Source organism: Triturus cristatus, chromosome 10 (assembly GCF_964204655.1).
Source record: "Triturus cristatus chromosome 10, aTriCri1.1, whole genome shotgun sequence".
NCBI classification, from domain to species: domain Eukaryota; kingdom Metazoa; phylum Chordata; class Amphibia; order Caudata; family Salamandridae; genus Triturus; species Triturus cristatus.
In genome coordinates, this window is record NC_140593.1 from 87,747,853 (window position 1) to 87,770,558 (window position 22,706).

The 22,706-nt window shown below is 46.4% G+C and overlaps 1 protein-coding gene across 1 annotated transcript in view; it reads right to left on the reverse strand.

Moving 5' to 3' along the window:
* LOC146788894 (receptor activity-modifying protein 1-like) overlaps positions 1-22,706 on the reverse strand; it is a 76,518-nt gene that overhangs the window by 24,390 nt on the left and 29,422 nt on the right. Inside the window, exon 2 of the mRNA XM_085629952.1 lies at positions 4,938-5,076. Within this exon, the coding sequence (XP_085486078.1) occupies positions 4,938-5,076 (139 nt within the window). The remainder of the gene's footprint in view (positions 1-4,937; positions 5,077-22,706) is intronic.

A 22,706-nucleotide genomic window follows, 5' to 3' on the forward strand; every position in this document is an offset into this window, starting at 1 on the left:
ACAGAGTGGTAGCAAATTTCAAAACAATAATTATGTGCTTTAATTAACATGATAGAATCGTAAATGTAGTGTTTGCACTGTATTAAATATAATGGAGTTCTTAAATTGACATGAGCGGGCGAGTCAAGTTTTCAAATGCACCTTCCAGTGCGTGTGATGTGCAAGTTAAAAGATGGTATGCTTTCATGTTTCTCTGCCTGTGCACTGAGAGTTGCAATTGTGACCTCCAGCGTTTTATTAATTATATTAAATTCTATTTGTTCTACAGTCTTGCTCGCACTGTAACATTTGTAAATGCAATATTTTCTGATCATGTTGTTCCTGAGGAAAGAACAGGTCTGTCTGGAACAATTAAAGGCCATTTCCTACAACCGGACAGAGGTGCTGTTTATATTGTGAATGTACTTTTGTTTTCTCTTATAAAACATAATGCAGGGTTAGTCATCTGTTTTATTATTGGTTAGTTTAATGTATCTTTATGTCAAACTACACTGACCGTACAGTTTTCTTTGTTTAAAATGTATATTAAGGCTCCTTTTTGGATGTGAAACACAACTACGATTCTGGATCCTAAGGGAGCAGACTCCATGTTAGTCTGTTTATCATTATGTACTTAGAATGCATCTATATCCGCTCCTCCAATTTTATAGAGCAGTCCTTATGAAAGAAAGCCATTTGTCTCATTGTTTGCTTTGTCTTAGACCATATTCAATTCTAATTATTATCTAGATAGGGCTCAGCTTTCACTGCCCATGCTGGTTTAAATTGATTTACATATTTGGGTATTTTAAATTGATTGACTAAAATAAATCATTATGTCTTCTGTAATCATACTTAGACAAAATACGCCTTCATAGTTTGCACTTTAAACCTTGATTTGTGTGGATTTTACAGTGTAGATTTTCCTATGTGGTTTCTCTGGATTTCATGAAATACTGTATTTTTGTTTAGGGCTCTCATCTTTAAAGACTTGCACATAGGCCCAAAACCATCAATCAGTCCTTTAAATATAAAAAAAACACTGACAGCTGGGTGAGCATCTTGAAATCTGACTGGATCTGCAAAGGTTGTTGTAAGCTTGGCAAGTCCATTAAAGTAGTTACGGTCAGATGCCACACAGTAGTAACTCAGGATGGACGTGTATGGAATGTACAATGTGTCATGAAATGTGTAATGAAGGATGAGACACTGGATGAGTTTCAGGAAGGATCACAGAAAATAATTTAGCAAGAGTGGCAGTGACAGCATCATCCAGAGGTAAATGGCACAATGAGTTTTATAGATTTGTTCGGAGATGTTGGAGACATGCAATCAAATTGCAAAAATGTAGTAAGTCCTGAGAATGGTTCCTTTGCAGCGAAGGTATTAAATCTTGGCGGATGGGTTACTCCGTCACAACAGTGATGGATATCATGTCTGCCGAAATATAAATACCATAGGATATAATGGGATCTATATTTCGACAGACATGATATTTGGCAAAATCTAAATCAGGAACTCTGGCTGTAAAACATAAATGGAGCTGTTTTAAGAGTGTTTTTCAGGCTAAATCTTCTGATGTAAGTATTCGTGGACGGTATAGACTGCTTCTTTCATGTCATTTTCATTAGGCCGGGGCGAAAATTTTGTTCCGTTCGCGGAAATTGCGATAATTTGACATTTTCGCGTTCCGCGGAGAGCGCGAAAATGTCAAAATTTCCGGTTTCCACAGCTTGGCGATAATTTGTTTCTTGCTCGCGCTGTAAAATAATACATTCTCGCGCACGCGCGATCGCCTTACTTGAATCCCTGCGTTCGCCGACAAGTTTTCTTGATCCAGTCGCGTTCTCCATGAGATGTTGTATTGTTTTTAGCCATTCACGCTGTCTCGCGACAGTTCGCGCCCGCAGTGACGTCATGCGTCGCACGATCACGTCTTTCTTCTCGCGATCATGCACCGCGAGACAACTCAAAACAAGATGGCCGCGCCCGCAAGCAACCACATGGGTAAGTTGGCGACCCGCAAGCATGCAGAAAATCTCGCGAACATGCGGGAAAAAAACTTCCGCATCTTCGCGATATTTCCGCTTGTTTGCGATAATTTTAAACATTTTCGCGATAATTTGCGAAAGTTAATTTCGCAAATTCCGCCTAGTCGCGGCCTCGAAGGAGCGGAAAAACGCTCCTGCGGCCGAACTTCTAAATGGAATGGTGTTAATGGCAGATCAAAAGACACACAAGGCAAAGACCCACAAGTTTCACTATATCGCGAAGGCAATACAGATAAAAACACAGTAATCTAAGAATCAGAATGAAGAAAAATAAAGTCACTCGTCTTAATGCTGCTGGAGCAGCGAAGAAAGAGGGAGATAGAGTGTCCGCAGGGGAAGTTATGAGGCGTCCTTGCACAGGATTGGCTTGATGCTGTTTAGACTTTGTATTCTGTTTCCCTTTTTCCTGTGTTCATTGGAAATGTAGTTTCAATATACGTTGTGGTTCTTTGTAAGGCTGCTGGAGTGTAATAAATGGGAGAAAGATACAGCCTAATCTGAAGCCTCCAGTCCTGCCATAGAACTCCAAGCATGCAAGGAGAAGACCAGTTTGGATGAGTTATATTGAACTGTCAATGATTTGTAATTTCTGTTGCAATATAATTTTTGTAGAGCAAGATTACTATGCGTGGTATGCATCTCATGCACAGTGCACATGGTTACTTTAATTTTTAAATACCTGGACTCGTATTACAGATAGGGCGCACTTTGCATATTTGCGCTAGGGTGCACCTTAAAGCAGGTGCGCCGAGTACAAGCATGGAAGTGCACCCGATCAGGAAGAATGTGCTGCCTTCGTGGCAGCCGCAAACTCGCGCTGCCCCCCGGGCAGCACATTCAAGAGAAATACGGAGCCGCTGTATAAAAGATGCTCAGTGTTTCTCTGTGTAGGCGACAATGTGCCAGCACTTTTAAAAGGGATTAGAGATCTCCTTGCAGGCGGGTGCAGTGAGTGACTGCAAGGGGGTATCTGGGAGGTCCAAGCAACCCCCTTTTATCCCTGTAGAAGGCTGCATTTAGAAAGGGCACTGAAAGAGAGCCACCTTTTTGTGGTGCACTGAAAGTGCGCCTTATAAAGGCATGTTTGCATCTGTGCCCACATTGATAATACGGCGTGGGCACAGTGATTCCCTCATTTGCAGGTGGACACGCCCCCATGCAATTGAGGGAATGCCTTGTAATGATAGCACCGGTGCTGTGTGTGCGCAAGTGCTATCTGTATTACAAAAGAGGCCGCACAAGGATATGTATACCTAAGTAGGGGTGGGCGGAATTTGCGAAATTAACTTTCGCAAATTATCGCGAAAATGTTTAAAATTATCGCAAACAAGCGGAAATATTGCGAAGATGCGGAAGTTTTTTTCCGGCATGTTCGCGAGATTTTCTGCATGGTTGCGGGTCGCCAACTTACCCATGTGGTTGCTTGCGGGCGCGGCCATCTTGTTTTGAGTTGTCTCGCGGTGCATGATCGCGAGAAGAAAGACGCGATCGCGCGACGCATGACGTCACTGCGGGCGCGAACTGTCGCAAGACAGCGCAAATGGCTAAAAACAATACAACATCTCATGGAGAACGCGACCGGATCAAGAAAACTTGTCGGCGAACGCAGGGATTCAGGTAAGGCGATCGCGCGCGCGCGAGAATGTATTATTTTACAGCGCGAGCAAGCAACAAATTATCGCCAAGCTGCGGAAACCGGAATTTTTGACATTTTCGCGCTCTTCGCGGAACGCGAAAATGTCAAATTATCGCAATTTCCACGAACGGAACGAAATTTTCGCCCAGGCCAATACCTAAGTGCCTGGTGGCATGTAAAGCAGGCGCAAACTCTCATTGTGCCCTGGGGGGAGGGGGGGTGCTTGTGTAATACTGCCCCTGATCAATATTTATTATTCACATTGGGGCATATCAACAAGGGATTTATCTCTGCTTTTTTGGCTTTAAAAGCCAAAAAAGCAGAGATAAAACTAGCGCCCTATCAACAACAGGGTGCTAACACGCAAATTTGCATGTTAGCACCCTTTTACTCTACGCTTCCCTTTGCATCTCTAATGAGATGCAAAGGGGGCGTTCCAGAGTAACATTTCTCCTATTATCAAGAATGTCGCTAACCCTGTTAGAGACAAAAAAAGCAGCGCTAACCGCGGTTAACGCTGCTTTTTTACGTCTGGTATTTTTCAGACTTAGCCATGATATCCTATGGAAGGAGGATATCATGGCTAAGTTTGCCTGTCCCTATCAACAAGGTAACATGTGATTATCGCTGGGTTTCCAGCGATAATCACACGTTAGCCTGTTAGCGTGTAGATTGTTATCGCTATTGAGATAAGCGTTGCTAATAGCACGCTATCTCAGCGATAAAAATTCACGCTAGCCGGCGATAATTATCCTCACGCTAAGAGCGCCGAGCGATAATTATCGCCGGTTGTTGTTGATATGCCCCATTGTTTTCCTAATCGTATTCTAATTGCTCACGCTACAGTTTTTGTTGTATGTGCATATTGTTTATGGTATGGAGATTATGGGTATATCTTTTGAATCTGCCTACGTCATTTAGAATTGTTTGGCTTTGGTGGTCCTTCTGCGAGCTGTTGGTCAGCCTGGACCGTTATGGTCCTCATCTCTGCCTCTGAATGAACTTTCAATACGTTTCCATCGAGTGGACATTCCTTTATGCATTAAATAAGGAAGCAGAGATTTTGCAGTGTCGTCATCACGTGGGGGTAGGGAATTACGTCACACTTGAAACACTATCCACATTTACAGAGTATCATCAGTGTGGGCTGTCACAGATATGCATCCATCCCTTCATCCAGCCTCACTCTAGTGGGTTTCACAAAGTAGCTTCAAGGAAACGCAGCTTGAACTCTACCAAGGTAGTGTCAAGAAATCATTTCTCTTACAGACCTGGCGACAAGAGGCCAGCGGCACCAGTTCTCTTCCTGTACCGCTGCCATGGCTGCGTTGAAGGCCGTCCAACAGAGCAGCAGCGTCTCCGGGTAGACTTCAGAGCAAACCCTGTCCCCGTCCGCCGGCCGGAAGTAGGCTGAGGAGAGATGCAGGAAAGGGGAGCAACTTATTCACGGTACAGTGACTTCCATCACAGGCGCTCTACAAAACAATTCTATGAATAAAACATTGAATTATGTGTCTGCTTAGAAGAGGTGAGTGAAGTCCAAATATCACAGAAATTCCTTGGGATCTCAGTCTCTCATGATCTGCAATTAGCTCGTACCTGTATCATATCTTTGGTACTTTCCATACCAGGCAAATACTGGCCTGGCTCTGGGGCTTTACCTGCAGGGCACAGTGCTGTGCATTCTGGGGAATTATGGAAAAGTACGAAAATTGATGTTACTCTGGTGTTAAAGTACATACTGGGTCAAGGTCGATATATGCCTATTTAGGGTGCTTTATGTATATGCACGTTGTGAAAACTGACGTGGCTACGATGCTCTACTACACACTGGTGTGCTGATGAAACAGGCATGACAAAGGACAACATGGACACTGGCATCATGGCACCAGCTGTAACCTATAGGGTGATCCTACTGCGTGGAGCTTGATTCTGTAGGACCAGTCGTCATTGGGTTCTATAACCTAAGCCCCTCTAACAGCGGGAACATCTGCTTCACACAGACTGCATCCCCAGGTGGCCTATCTGAGCATCAAGGACCGGGCCCTTGTGAGTGTTGAACCGCTTGTGAGGAACCTCTGCACCAAGCATGCACTTTTGTGCAAGACGCTTACAGGCAACTAGTGACACACGGTTTAACAACACTTGTGATGTTTTCCTATGAGAGTGTAATTGTATGCAAGTGTGATTTTGTATGCAAGTGTAATTTTCCGTACCTTTCCGTCACACCTGCTGAGTGATTTGGATCATTCAGAGTTAAAAGGGACGCAAGGGATCCCTATGCCTACCAAAGGCCCACAAATTACTGTATTATACAATAGTTGCAAGAAAAAAAAACACATGCAGTTTTCAAAACCAGCTGGTACTTGTGACAGAAAACCTATGCTCATTACAGAGGGAAAGGAAAATCAGGGAACTATAGGAATTAGACCTAGGTCAGTAATAAGGAAGCGCGTTAATTTTGTCTCATGTAATAAGAAATTTGCATACACTTACTGTGAGCGTGATGCCACTTTGGTGCTTGAAACACACAAAAGGTGATGGGAGGCTGCTTGCAATAAGCCTGACCACTAGCAATCACTCGGGGTAGCGCTCCAACCCATCGTTCTTTTGCTCACCAAGCTACCTCAGTTTGGACCCAGCCATATGCAAATCAATCCTGACCCTGCTCCTCATGGGAACAGTCCAGCCCGAACTGCCAAGCCAGGTTCTCCCTGAACCGGAACACAAGGAACCCAGGACCAATTTTAGTATACCTAAGTGTGATGCCCTAAATGGAACGGGTATGCCCAGACGTGGGTCTAGTGCACACTGTGTCACTGGAACCAAGCTTTACCCGGCTGATGAGCCCATATCTAGGGCAAAACCTGTCCTAGTTTGCTTGGTTAAGGGAGGACCTGGCTTGGCAGTTTGGGCTGCACTGTTCTGATTGGAGCAGGGTCAAGACTGATTTGCATATAGCTGGGTCCAAACTGAGGTGGAATGTTGTGCAAAATAACGATGGGCTGGGCTGTGGCCTGAGTAATTACCAGTGGCTGCGATTAAATCAAGCATTCTGTCCACCATTTTTTGGTGTCACTTTGGTACTTTCCATGTATGAGTTCCATTACCCTGATTTTTGGAAACCCCTGATACAGATTTGGGTCCAAAATGAGACACTCATCTGAAATTGTATGACACAAATTGCTCCTAATATGCTAGGTGTGGTGTGAGCTCACTGTTTGCGGCAGATAACATTTGCTGTAAATAGGGCAGGTAAATAGGTCATCATCCCATTTTGTATACCTCAGGATGAAGGAAACATGCATAGTTAGCATATAATTTCTCATTCCTTGGTCTGCAAGTCAATATTAAATAATAGATACTGGGTGAGCAATTTGTACCATTCATCGCACATGTGTTGTAATCCGGTGCTACACGGGGAAATATATGACATTGACTGCTGGCCTGAGACTGGCCATCTGGAGCTGGAAAGGGTGCAAAAGTGCATTTTTCTTTTGAAGTTAAAATTAGAGATGTGGCAAGCCTGACTCTCACCTATTTCTAGCCGACCTATTGCTAATAAAGACCACAAGCTCAGCAGGTACTACGTGTGGATACATCTATGACCACATCGGGAGCCATGACTCTTCTGTGCACCTGGTAACCCACATCAGTAGCTTTTACAACCACTGCATGTTTTGCCCACATTTCAGACACGGATATCATCTCATTCCAATTGTTTAGTGAGCAGAATTTGCAAGCCCTGATAATATTTTCCCACCTGGGTACCTACCTTATGCTCCAGAAAAAGCTTACAAACTGGTACTAAAGTATGGTCCCCATATAGAAACAGAAACTTTTCAGGGGCAAAGATCTTAGGAAGTCAGATTATTTCTACCCTTGGAGTCCTACTTCCACGGCACTTGTTTTGTGTAAGCCGCACTTCTGGTCTGTTGTACATGAATATATTAGTCTGTATTGCTTTAGTAGACAAACTTTTCTAATAACTACGATCTGCTTCATCTTCTTCGAATGATGTCTCAGCATCCCCTGCAAGAGCAATCGTTAAATATAAGAAGAATCAGACATGTGCTTAAGTAAGTAAATGTTTGCAGTTCTCTAGAAACATAGATCTTGTTTTGCGGAAGTTAAAGCAAAATGCTGATAGGTTCTATTAGAGAACAGAGGAGAGGAAGAAAGGAGCACCTCTGTCAATAGATAGCTGTGGCAACTGGGTTGTAGCATTCATCAGCAGAAGATAATTTTACTTTTAATACCATATCATAGCACTGCCTTGTCACATCAGCAGCCACAACACTAACCATACGTCAGCCTGACCATTTCCTGTGCTTTCCATGACCTCAACATAGCTTTAGCGTTCCCATTGGGAGAATTGAATGTAGAATAGTAACTCAGCTGGGTCAGAGCTCTAGCAGTCGCACATGACGATCTGAATTTAGAACAGCAAATCTGCTAAATTAGGGTCATGGTTCGAGCATCCACATTGGGAGAACTGAAGTTAAAGTAGTAAATGTGTCACATGAGGGTCATGTTCTAGCATCCACATTGGGATAAATGAAGATAGAGTTTCAAAACTGCCAGGTTATGGTCATGGTTCTAGCATGTACTCTGGGATAACTAAAGATACAGTACTAAAGCTGACAGGTCATGGTTCTAGCATCTACACTAGGAGAACTTTAGATAGAGTAGTAAATGGGTCACATGAGAGTCTTGACTCTAGCACCTACTCTGGGATAAATGAATATAGAGTAGTAAAACTGCCAGGTCATGGTTCTAGTATCCAAATTAGGAAAACTGAAGACAAAGTAGTAAAACTGAGAGGTGATGGTCCTAGAATCTACACTGGGAGATCAGAAGATAGAGTACTAATGCTGACAGGTCATGGTTCTAGCATCTACACTAGGAGAACTGAAGATAGAGTAGTAAATGGGTCACATGAGAGTCTTTACTCTATCACCTACTCTGGGATAAATGAAGATAGAGTAGTAAAACTGCCAGGTCATGGTTCTAGTATCCAAATTAGGAAAACTGAAGACAAAGTAGTAAAACTGAGAGGTGATGGTCCTAGAATCTACACTGGGAGATCTGAAGATAGAGTACTAAAGCTGACAGGTCATGGTTCTAGCATCTACACTAGGAGAACTGAAGATAGAATAGTAAATGGGTCACATGAGAGTCGTGACTCTAGCACCTACTCTGGGATAACTGAAGATAGAGTAGTAAAACTGCCAGGTCATGGTTCTAGTATCCAAATTAGGAAAACTGAAGACAAAGTAGTGAAACTGAGATGTGATGGTCCTAGAATCTACACTGGGAGATCTGAAGATAGAGTACTAAAGCTGACAGGTCATGGTTCTAGCATCTACACTAGGAGAAATGAAGATAGAGTAGTAAATGGGTCACATGAGAGTCTTGACTCTAGCACCTACTCTGGGAGAACTGAAGATAGAGTAGTAAAACTGCCAGGTCATGGTTCTAGTATCCAAATTAGGAAAACTGAAGACAAAGTAGTAAAACTGAGATGTGATGGTCCTAGAATCTACACTGGGAGATCTGAAGATAGAGTACTAAAGCTGACAGGTCATGGTTCTAGCATCTACACTAGGAGAACTGAAGATAGAGTAGTAAATGGGTCACATGAGAGTCTTGACTCTAGCACCTACTCTGGGATAACTGAAGATAGAGTAGTAAAACTGCCAGGTCATGGTTTTAATGTCCACATTGGGAGAATTGAAGTCAGAATAGTAAAGGTGCCAGGTCAAGGTCATGGCAGAATGAGGACATGACAGGTCGAGGTAATAACAAAGTGAATGTAATGGTCTGGTTTTATGTAGAGGCACTCAATGTAGTGATATGTAACTGTAACATCAGAGCAGAGAGCAAATGAACTGTGTACGGAACTCTACAGCGCACATTTGTCTCGCTTGAAGATATCTTCCAGGCCCTCTTAAGTACAATTGTGCATTGCCCATCTATGTGACCAGATTGTAAAGTCTGCTTACCTATTATGATTAATTTGTTCATTTTGGACAAGCATTATCCATAAAAACAAGTCTCGCACAATAGGCATTATACGAAAGTAAAGTGTTGATTCAAACAAGAAAGCAATATGGGCCTCTCCCAGCGAAAGCCGAGCCATTCTTGTAGTCAATGTAAAACTGCTTGGTATCATATGACATGAATGATGTCATGCATACAGAAGGATTACTGGACACAAACAATATCATAAGATTCACAAGGTTCAGGGCACAGAAAAACTATTTGTCCGCAGTTTCATGGAATAAGCATCCTGGACGGCCCACACCCCCACGATCATAACCAATGCTCTTCAAGTCAATCTTTAAAAATGTACTCGACAGAGAGCATTTAACCCTTTAAAAGTTTGATACAGATGAATATAGCTTGGTTGAGAAGCGAGACTTAATGGCATCTGCAGCTCAGCTTATATTAATGTGCAAAAAAAAGTAAAGTTGCCACCTCTTCCAATCATCCCTGTAGTGAGGGAAGATCAATTTAAGATGTGATATTATTTCTCACACTGCTTTACTACAAGGGTGAAGGCTCTGGGTCCATTTCTTACTCTCCCATTTCATAGCTACTTCCCCATGGTTACCCACCTGGCCTATTTACATCATATGATATAATCACCTAGCCATGCTTCTTTCATTTACTCTTGTCCAACAGGCACAACTATCTTATCTTAACCCAGACCTATAATTCTTCTATGAAAATTCACTCACTTCCAATGCACTGCAGTACCCCATCTGCCATATTTGGAGGTCCCTGCCACTCTGTTGAGGTATTTCGGACAAAAGTGCATTAGGTGACACAGCAAGAGTACTTTCATCATAAATGTAATGCCAGGCGGGCCACCATATCATGGCCGCTAAATCATCTTCAATTTTGGTTTTGGGAAATAAATCCCCAAAGTGGGAGGTTCTTACTGGTAAACAACAAAGGAGTGGGTTAGACTGCAGGGATTTTACTCCATGTGTGTAGATGTCATTTATTTCTCTGCCCACAATCACCATTCATCTAATGGTAGTATCATGCCCAAGGTTCCCCTATCAAGGACAGCGAGCAACCAATCAATACCACTGTGTCAGACCTACCTCTAGTCTCATCACCTGTAGGTCTTCCCTGAGTGATTTATGAAGGCTGTGGAGCTAGCATGTGGCTCATCCCAAATGCTCTTTGTTTGATTTACCGTACTACTGCACGGTTCATAAGTCCTGCATGGAAGGCAGACCTCCTACATGGGACCAGGTATATAAGCCACGTTTAGGCTTCCCAAACTTGCTTTACAGACAGATTTTCAAGCAAGAAGGACCCTGCTTTTCCCTCTACCATAGATCCAGTCCAGAGCCTGCAAGTCTCATATCTCTTCTTAATATCAACTGGAAATCGAAGAGAATATGAAAGACAAGAAGAAGCTCGACAAAATCAAAAGAAGTCGCTACGTGGAACAAGGTAAAACACAGGTGTCTCGTGAAGTGCATTCACCTTGGTTCTCAATCTTCTCGTAATGGACCACAGAATCAAACTATTAAAACGCTTCAATAGCCCTGATAGAAAATGTAAATATTGAGACTTTGGGATGACAGATACGGGTATCCTGTAAAGGAACAGGTATTGTCCATTGCGAGTGTTCCAGGTGAGACAGGGACATCACAGATTCATTGGACTTGAACTGATTGTGTGTGTTTTCCCAAATGGGTTGGAGAACAAGTTATTACGAGCACTAACATTTTCACAAAGGAACACATGCCTTATGTCCAGACCTCTGCTGAAAAGAGGCAATCCAGGTATAGCAGATCATTGTATTGTATCCACAACGCGTTCCCTGTTGTTGTACATAACTTATGGCAAATTGTAATATTCTGTTCAGATACTCTGTAATACTAACTACTGGCATGTGCTGTCTTTACAGGATTGATGAAAGCTCGCCGGAGGCCGGCTGGTACACTGTGCGCTCGTATCTTGTGAGGTTAACAGCATTCCCAGAGAGTGAGGTGATGCCAGTCTCTCTCTCTGATAAAGTTCAAACATCTTTCGACGCGGCTTGCCTGGCCTTCGCGTGATTCTGCTGCTTATTTAGGTAGGTAAAGCTTTATTCGATAAAAAATATCATAAAAACACAACATACAATACAGGATAAAAAGGATCAAGTAAAACATTTGATGAATTATAAAATTGATCATAAATGTATCTAAAAATGGACTATGTTTCAGAATAAAACACTATGTACAAAGAGACACATTGTTAAAGGGATTGGTAAAAAAGGATAAAAACCGGACCTCAACAGCATTTCAATGTGCAAAAGTGGCAAGGTTTTTTTTCCTCAATAGCCAAATGCTTATTTCCTATTTGTTTCCTAACGTTATGTCTACCTCATATGACCTCCTGTGCCAAAAATAAAGATCTCACTCAACAAGATAGGATCAGCCAGCCATGTTTATCTCTTCTGATCTCCTCCACCAGGCATATCTAGACCATCTTAAATGATGTGACCAGTTTGTAATGCCTGAATCATTTGAACTCCTCTATCAAATACATCAATCCCACTGACATGATAAGCAAATCATGTCCGTCTCATTTGTTCTGATCAGTCTTTCATCCCTATAATAAAATCATTGTTGACGTTTGTGACTATACTACTGGTGATTCTCCTAACCTCAAGATGCAACAGTAGCAATATTAACTCTCCTCGCCTTTACCTATTAATCCCCCTCTTAATCCCCTGGTATTCACCTTACAATCAAGATTTCACTTGTGGCTATTCCAGACACCTTGTTGGCAAAAATGTAAAAGCAATTCTGGACTTATTCTTTACTCGTTCATTTCTGTGACATAGTCTTCCTCATTCCTTATTTATCAACAACAGTTTTACAGACACAAACAGGCAACATGTGTTTCCCCCTCTTTACTTTTTCCATATTGTTAGAATCGGGGATCTCTGATTGGCGCAAGGATGTCCTTGTGTCAAGCAGGTACCCTCTCCTCCACGTCAGGGCAAAGGATAACCCCTTTTGGAATGACCCTTGTTCACCCTCTAGGTGCGTGGTGTGAGCAGCCAAGGCGATTCTTCAGGCGTTGTTGGTTAAGCAATTATAATCATACACACAGTAAAGACATTAATCTCCCCCAGAAACGGACACCAGGCTTAGGTATGTGAAAATACGCTTCTTTATATAAAAATAGTTATCTCAATATGCAGACTTATCACAAGACTAGTAACGTTGTTTCTATGCCACCAGATTATAAAGCAGGCAAAACGGTTCCTTAAGCGGATGCTTCTTTAGTCTTTTACCAATGTCACTTGGGGGATTCCAGTCTTGACTTACTTCAGGCCTACCGCGGCTCACGCATCTGTCGTGGGCGCGCCTGCGCCGTGCACAGCTCCCCCCGGCGGCTCCGGGGCAGCGGGAGGTGAGACGGGCGAGCGGTGCGGTGAGGATTTACGGGTAAGTAAGGCGGTGCGGGCCCCGATCCCGATACTGGAACTCCTTTAGCAATGTTGTGTGGAGAGTCGGCACGGGTCGGTGCGACGCTCAGCTTTGGGAAGTGTTCTTGGGTCCTCAATCAGCGGGTGTGGGCAGGTAGGCCGGCGCGGCCAGCGACCCTTAGCACGGCGGTGCAGGGGGGGGGTCTCCACAGCGGGGCGGCGCGGCCTGAGGTGTTCCGAGGATAGCGAAGCGGGGTCACAGGGCACGGTCCGTGCAGCTGGTTGCCCGGCGAAGATCACGATCGTCGGAAGGATTCCGGCGGGAGGGATGACAGCGCTTTCAGCACGCTTCAGTGACAGGCGGTGACAGGGGCACAGACAACCTAGCCCGGGGACAGAGAGCGGCTCCGGACGGAGCGGGGCTCTCACGGGGTTAAGGCGGCGAGCTCCCGAGTGTCACGGCCCTAGGAGGGGGCGATGAGGGGCGCAGCCCCTTTCCAGCGGGATGCACACACGGCTCGAATTGGAGGACGAGCAAAAGCACAGAGAACCCACTGGTCCTGGGGTTCAGTTCAGGGGGCAAGCACAGAACAAGCCCTTGGAGAATGTTCAAGCACAAAGCAGCAAAGTCTTTTCAGCAAGTCTTTTCCTCTCCTTTCTCAGCAAGGGAAGCAGCAGGCCAGTCCTTCCAGCGTCTTCTTCTCCTCCTAGTCGGGCAGAGGTTCTTTGTGGTAAACAGGATTCTGATTTGCAAGGAGCAGGGCTCCTACTTTTATACCACATTTCTTTTTGTTCTTTCAGGCCGAGGGGGGCCTTCGCATAACCGTTCTCAGTCCTGAGCACTTTGTTGGGGGTACTCTGACTTCTGCTTTCAGTATGAGGGGCAGGCACATCAGCCGCTCCACAGGAGGTGGAGCCGGCATTCAGGGGGCAAGTACTTGCAGGAGCACCTTGTGGACAGCGCTTCGCCCGTCCTGGGCCAGGTGCAGGCTGAGTCATCAGTCGCTCCCCAGGGGGCGGAGCCAGCATTGTGGTAGTGGAGCACTGCCCTATTCAGAGTCCAAGGGGCACTCCCACCTCCCACCAAGGTGTCCTCCTGCCATTCGCTACCTGTCGTCCCCCCAGCCCTGTCACTCACATAGCCCAGACAGTCAGATACACGCACAGCAGAGGCGGGCTGAAATGGTCAAGCGAGTAAATACTAACTTTCTAAAAGTCGTATTTACAAACCCAGGATAGTAAACTAAACTTGGCTACAAGAAGTATTTTATCATTCCGAGTTCAGGCATATGAAACTTATCTCTCTACCATGTTCCCTGAGCCTGCTGGGATTATAGAATGTAATAATTCCAGCAGCTCATCTGGCCTAAGGGGAACAGGCAGCCTTGCAATAGTGAACCACGAATATGGCGGTAATTCACTACTAGGACAGGCCACACACTCAGGGCTTGTCCTACCTTACACCTTCAATGCACCCTGCCCGTGGGCCTACCAGAGGGGTGACTAACATGAGGCAAAGGGAAGGTTTTGGAGGCGGGCAAGTGTGTGCACTTGTCCGGCCAGCGTGACAGTACGGGACTGCACGCGGGGTCTGCAGTGGCAGACCCAGGACACATTTTACATGGCCGCTGGTGTGGGTGGCGCAACCAGCGCTGCAGCCCACTAGCGGCATTGGCACTGACAAGCCCTGGCACTCCGGGTGCACTTTACTGGGGACTGACAGTGAATCCAATAAACCAATCATGTATATCAATTATGAGCACTTTATCTAGGGAGCACTTGCGCTGCGACACGGATTAGCCGTGGCGCGGCGCCCTGAGCGGACAACACCAGCAAAACAATCGAGGCACACCATCAAAAAGTGGAAGGGAAACTCACGCCAAGGTGCCAGGTCTAACACGTGTCCCCTCCAGCAGAAATATGGGGAGAACTACCCTTGCCCAAGGGGTTCCTCGTCACTAAGGCGGAAATACCTGGACAGACCGTCAGCGTTGGCGTGATCTGTACCAGGACGGTGTTCCACCGTAAAGTCCATACCCTGTAGGGAGATGGACCACCTCAACAGCTTTGGGTTCTCACCCCTCATTTGCATCAACCATCTGAGGGGCCTGTAGTCCGTCTGAACCCGGAAGTGAGACCCAAACAAGTAGGGTCTTAGCTTCTTCAGCGCCCAGACCACAGCAAATGCTTCTCGCTCAATTGCACTCCACCTACTTTCCCGTGGAAGTAACCTCCTACTGATGAAGGCTACGGGTTGGTCCCAGCCCTCCTCAGTCATCTGTGAGAGAACAGCCCCTACACCATGCTCTGAAGCGTCTGTCTGCACTAGGAATTCCTTGGAGAAGTCAGGGGCCAAGAGCACGGGCGCCGTGCACATGGCAGTCTTCAGGGTGTCAAAAGCTTTCTGACAGGTGTCAGTCCAGATCACTTTCCGGGGCTGCTTCTTGGAAGTCAGCTCTGTCAAGGGGGCAACAATCATTCCATAGCCCTTGACAAACCTCCTGTAGTACCCAGTGAGCCCCAGGAAGGCCCTCACTGCGGTCTGCGTCTTGGGGGGTTCCCAAGTCAGGATGGTCTCAATTTTGGGTTGCAAGGGTGCCACCTTGCCACTCCCCACTTGGTGTCCCAAGTACACCACGGAACCCTGCCCGATCTGGCACTTGCTTGCCTTGATCGTGAGGCCTGCTTGGCGCAGAGCCATCAACACTTCCCAGAGGTGGCGCAGGTGCTCGGGCCAGGTGGCACTGAACACTGCGATGTCATCCAGGTAGGCGGCACTGAACTCATCCAGCCCAACCAATACCTGGTTGACCAACCTCTGAAAGGTGGCAGGGGCATTCTTCATTCCAAATGGCATGACCCGGAACTGGAAGTGCCCATCTGGTGTGGAGAATGCTGACCTCTCTTTGGCCCCATCAGTCAAGGCGATCTGCCAGTACCCAGACGTTAAATCAAACGTGCTGAGGAACCGGGCAGCCCCCAGCCGATCAATGAGCTCATCAGCTCTGGGGATGGGGTGCACGTCAGTCTTAGTTACTGAATTGAGTCCTCTGTAGTCCACACAGAACCAGAGTTCAGGTGTGGCTCCCGGCGCAGCAGCTTTGGGGACCAAGACCACGGGGCTGGACCAAGGACTGCTGGAGGACTCAACCACCCCTAACGCAAGCATTTTGGAGACCTCCTCCTTGATGCAAGCTCTGACCCTGTCAGTTACCCTGTAAGCCTTGTGCTTCACAGGTAAGCTGTCTCCTGTGTCCACATCATGGACGCACCAATCTGTGACACCAGGAACCAGGGAGAACCTATCTGGAAACTGCCCCAGCAAGTGGCGGCAATCTTCCTGTTGTTCAGGCGTCAGGGTGGGTGAGAGGTTAACTCCATCCACTGACCCATCTTTCTCAGAGGCTACTAAGAGGTCAGGAAGAGGCTCAGTCTCCTCCTCCATTCCATCATCAGTGGCCAGCAGCATGCCCACTTCAGTCCTCTCTAAGTGGGGCTTAAGGCGGTTAACATGTAGGACCCTCAAAGGGTTCCTGTGAGACTGCGGGCCCGATTCACAGAACTAACTTAAGAGAAAATCCTAAACTTACTACCATTTTGGTATTCACAGAAGGCACTTACTCATTTTGGTATTCACAGAAGGCACTTACTCATTTCGGTATTCACAGAAGTTAGGACTCCTAACTTTAGGACTCCTAAATGCCTTCTGTGACTACCGAAAGTCTTAAAATTAGGATTTTTCTCAGTTTAGTAGTAGTATAGTTAGGACTCCTAACTTTAGGACTCCTAAATGCCTTCTGTGAATACCGAAATTCATAAAATTAGGATTTTTCTCAATTTAGTAGTCCTAAGTCTAAATTTAGGACTACTAAATTCAGAAAAATCCTAATTTTAAGACTAACTTTCTAAAAGTCGTATTTACAAACCCAGGATAGTAAAATAAACTTGGGTACAAGAAGTATTTTATCATTCCAAGTTCAGGCATATGAAACATATCTCTCTACCATGTTCCCTGAGCCTGCTGGGATTATAGAATGTAATAATTCCAGCAGCTCATCTGACCTAAGGGGAACAGGCAGCCTTGCAATAGTGAACCACGAATATGGCGGTAATTTACTACTAGGACAGGCCACACACTCAGGGCTTGTCCTACCTTACACCTTCAATGCACCCTGCCCGTGGGCCTACCAGAGGGGTGACTAACATGAGACGAAGGGAAGGTTTTGGAGGCTGGCAAGTGTGTGCACTTGTCCGGCCAGCGTGACAGTACGGGACTGCACGCGGGGTCTGCAGTGGCAGACCCAGGACACATTTTACATGGCCGCTGGTGTGGGTGGCGCAACCAGCGCTGCAGCCCACTAGCGGCATTGGCACTCACAAGCCCTGGCACTCCGGGTGCACTTTACTGGGGACTGACAGTGAATCCAATAAACCAATCATGTATATCAATTATGAGCACTTTATCTAGGGAGCACTTGCGCTGCGACACGGATTAGCCGTGGCGCGGCGCCCTGAGCGGACAACACCAGCAAAACAATCGAGGCACACCATCAAAAAGTGGAAGTGAAACTCACGCCAAGGTGCCAGGTCCAACACATATTTAGCATAAACTCAATACACAAGACTTCTTCAGTGAACAACAGGATTCTGGGATCCTCGCTCTCCTGCCTTGTTTGCATGGCAGGCTTCAGGAGGATGAGCAAGAGATTCTGTGAGCTTCAAAGACAAGATTTTCATCACATCAGCACTCTCAGGTACTGAAATACCCTCTAGGACTACTTTAGTCATGTTGCCACAACGCTCCATAAAAAGCACTGGCAATGTCAATAGGGCTGGTTATAAAGGAACGTTGTTTTGTAATGTGTAGCAATACAAGCAAATAGCTTGTAGAATAATATTGGTGTAGGTTATAAGATCAGGTGACAGTTTCACTGCCAAGCCAGACTAAAATTATATGTAGGTTAATGACTTTCCTCCTCCCATCTGTGCTGCTCCCAGAGAAAAACTGCATATATTTTTAAAAACATTTAATAGCATTACAATGTCATTCGTGTGTCCCTGAAAGTTCAAGTTCAGGCAGCTGAATAAATAAACAACCTGATCAAAGCTGCGTGGAAGGCAAGCACTTTTCTGCGTGGAAGCACACAACTTCTGCCCAATCAAAACATGTACTCCTGGCTCCCAACATGAGGACGAAGCCAAAGTCCCTCTCGTAGTGATGGTAACATAATTGTCTGGCAACAGCCGCGCTGTCAAACCAGACCATAAAAATGGGAGTCTTTGTGATTACCTGGCTGATACAGTGTATGTGGTGGTGTTTGTGCATCCAACAGAAGGTAACATGTGATTTCCCATCCCAGAGAATCCCTGGGATTCCCTTGCACTGCAGTGTAAGAACTTTGGTGCAATTGGGAAACCTGGAGATTCTTCAAAGCTGGGCGGCAGTATGTGGAGTCCAGCAGCTATGGTGTTGGCCAAGAGGCCATGCATGGCTTAGGACTGCAACAGGGCCATCACTGTGGGGGTGGTTGTCCTAGAATGCACATGCCCACGGCCGGCCTGCCAGTAGAGTTCAAGGGGCTCTCTGTCCTTGTTCTAATGTTGGATTAAACGTGAGTTTTAGAAATGGAGGGGTGGTGCTTCACCTGCCCGGACTAAAAGAAGGGCTCACTTTATATATGCCTTTTATGAGGAAAATATTTCTGTGCAAATTCTTTGCTTTTACTTGTATAATGCAGCACAAAATAGGCGACTGGACCACCAGAAATACTTTTATCCAATGCATTAACCATTTTATTTTAAGACTTGAGTGTGTGTTGGGTCCAGCTCTTTTTGTTGCCATTTAAAGAAACAACCATTTTTAGGTCTCGCATATAGGCAGCGCATGCGCTGCCTCTACGAGGCATTACATAATCTGTATACTTCGGTGACACTCCGCCTCTTGCCGGTAGTTTCTCCTGCTGCTTGCCATTCCTTAACTGTGGCATTTATTTTGTTAGCGGGCTTATGGTTGGCTTGCGGTCCAATGCGGCACTTCCGTTTTGCTTCCCTTCGGCTGGAAGCAGCACCGACCAACTATAGTTTTGTTCTGCTGCTCGGCGTTATCTGTTCCTGTAGGGACTACTTCCTTGTTTGTCCCATGATGCAGTCTCTGCTGGGAATCCTGTCGCACCCAGATCCTGGATTGCCATCTGGGGAGCAGCGCTTGTGCTGACGCTGCTCCCACTACATCCAAGAAGACCTCCTGCCGCTGCCCTGCGGCAGTTCTGCAGCTCCTGGGCAGCGGGAGACCATCGGCTTCCCCTGCTCTGCCTGTGTGGCGAGATACTTCTCCATAATGCCTCCGGGATCTGACTTGTTAAAACTGCAGTTGCCAGCTCCTACCTGCCCAGCAGTCCTGGCCTCCACCCCACCTTCCCATGCTGTATGTAGCGCATACCTTCTCCTCTCCAGGTTGCAGCAGGCGCCCCTCCCACTCTATATACTCCCTCCAGCAGCGTATATAATACCTTTCCTAGGCTGCACTTATCGCTCCTGTCGCTTCAACCCATTCTTCTTCTTCCCCAGCGGCCTTAAATAACAACCAATGACCATAACTGCTCTCCCTAAAGATAAGAAAGTGCTTCGCCGGACGAAACGGCGAAAGGAGCCTTCGGAGCTCGTCACGCTCCGACACATGGTTGCTCGCCAAAGTTTATTGGGGCAGTAAAGAACAAATTCCTAACCTTGTGAAATCACATTTGAGAACAGGCAAACACTTGCGGTGTTGTGAGCCTCTTAACAGTCACATGTTCACAAGTAATTCTACTATTTATAATGGGGTTCTGTTTTAACATGTGCCAAGGGATGCTACTTTGTGTCTGCTCTTTGTGTCTGCTTGTGCAGCGTGTTTGTGAGCTGTGACTGTGCCGCTGAGGGTCTCCGTGCTTCTAACATCCATTGCTACCCACCACCACCACTGTCCTGGCCTCACTCGATCTAGTGTCTGTCCACACCGCTGCCCCAGTATCTTAGGGTACTGGGGGTATTTGTGGAAGAGTTGGGCGTGGGCGCAGTTTTGCACTTCAGTGTGGCAGGAAGAGGGAGACGGTCCTCGCTCTTCTTCTTCCTGCAGCTGAAAATGTCTTACACAAACTATGTACCTGGCTGTGCGTTGTAGCTTCTGTATGGGAGATATGTGGAGCTGGTGTCCGGCCTGGGATTTGCATGCAAGGGCAGGCTCGAGCTCAGCTTTCGTGCAGACAACAGCCCAGGAGTATTTCACATATTACACTCATGTTTTACGAAAGTGGTGCATATCTCAAGTGGAGAAAAAACGCACTTTCGCCCACATTTAATCCCGGTGTATTGGTGACAATGCAGTGCTCTTTTTTAAAAATATATACACTAACCGCATCTTGAGGCCCTTGGATTGCCGTCGGGTTGTCCTTTTGTTCTTCTTTGTCGTCTTCCAGCCAGCAACTCGCCAGACTATCGCGGGAGTTGTGAGAAGGGGCTGCCTGATACCTGGGGCGAGTGTATCCTGACCAGGGCTGCGAGCAGTGGGGACTCCATTGCCCAGGAGTCCCTGCGAGCCCAACCAGTCACACCTGGGCTGCTCTCCCTGACCGCCACGCCCCCCCGCCCACGGGAGTAAAAGCGGACTGTCAACCCTCCACCAGCGGGACACTAACCGCATCTTGAGGCCCTTGGATTGCCGTCGGGTTGTCCTTTTGTTCTTCTTTGTCGTCTTCCAGCCAGCAACTCGCCGGACCCGCTGCGCGGGTCCCGCAGCGCGCCAGACTATCGCGGGAGTTGCCAGAAGGGGCTGCCTGATACCTGGGGCGAGTGTATCCTGACCAGGGCTGCGAGCAGCGGGGACTCCATTGCCCAGGAGTCCCTGCGAGCCCAACCAGTCACACCTGGGCTGCTCTCCCTGACCGCCACGCCCCCACCGCTCATTATTTTCTCTAATTCAGGAGCGTAGTTCCCTGCTGCGCGGGAGCGCCCGTGGCTAAGCCCGGGCAAAGGGTGGGCCGTTTGAGGCCGTTCGAGGACGGGAGAGACCGGACCGGGCCATCTCTCTAACTTCCATTCATCCGGAACTTACACTAAAATCGTACGTACTGTTACCTTATTGACATTGCACCTGTGAGTTCCCAAAGATTCAGCTTTACTGACTATCTGTTTATATAAGACGTTAACTCCTTGTATTGGTCTAACAGGAACAATGGTCTTAACTAGAGGAAATAAAACCAAAGTATCGGGGGTGGAGGCAAGCTTTTAGGTCCCATGGACGACTTCATCACCAAGTCAAACTCATTCATAGACCAAAGTATTAGTCTGATGGAAGGTAGGGTGTCTTTGGATTTAGCGCTCGCTAAGAGATCCTCCATGGGCAACTTAGCGGATGCAAGAACCCCCGTAATAGACAACAACTCTGGGCGAAGGACGCTTTGTGAGGGTAGGCGTAGCCTACCAAACAATGTGGACCTGTCGGCCTCCCAGCTTTCCGATCTCCAGATAAGCTCAGACTTAGAAAGGACATCAGAGCTGATACCCCAAATCACACCGGATGAAACAAGGCAAGCAAGAGGGAGGAGGGAGGGCGCTATAAGGAAAAGAAAGAATGATCTGAAAAATCCCATCCCCAATGAGATCAGTGACACGCCTAGTAGGAAAGAGAACGCACCCCCTAGAGCTGAACAGGTAGTAGATTCTGTGATCATAAATCAGTCCGCACATGATACTCCAGACCCCTTTAGCCTGGAATTCTCCACTCATTCACCCTGTAGGAAGGAAATAAGCGATAGCAATAACTCACAACTGCTAAATAATATTGCAGATCTATTGAAATCTTTCCTTGCACCAGTAGAAGCAAGATTATTACAGATAGAGAACCAGCTATCTAATTTTATAAACCTCACAAAGTCCAAGCAAGTGCCAGGGGCCCAAAAAATGGGGGGAAACAAACAGACTCTTCTCAAGCCCGCAGCCATACAAAAGAATGTACCTATACCTTTAAATGTAGCACCTAAACCAACACCCCCTGAAACATTAAATATTAACAGAGTAGCGAAACCTTCCACTAATGCTACCATAACCTTACCCCAGGGTAATGCTCTGTCAGCAACAACACCGGCGCCTAAAACATCGGCACCCAAAAAATCGGCGCCTAAAACTCCGGCTCCCAAAACACCTGCCCCAAAAACTTTGGCCCCAGTTTCCAACAGAGGTGACCCTAGGGGACCTCCCGAAGCTAGATTCGCTGTTGATATGCCACCGGAAGCATGTCCCTTTGTAGTTGTAATGACAGGTGTGCCCGAGTTAGTGGATTACAATGCAGAACCTACGTGGTCACTGAAAAACAAGGCCCAACATTGGCTAAATACCAATCGCCCTATTCCAGCAACTTGGCCATGTAGGATTCTGATGGTACGTAGGACTCCCTAGGTGGGAAACGGCAGAAAAACAATACCGGGAGATTGTATTGTGATTACATTCGAAGACCCCCGAGTGGTAGATTATATTTGCTCTTGGGAGTACCCGAGTGTAAATGGAGGTATAGGCACCAAGCGACTTTCCTTTTTCTACCCTTCAAGACATCGCAATG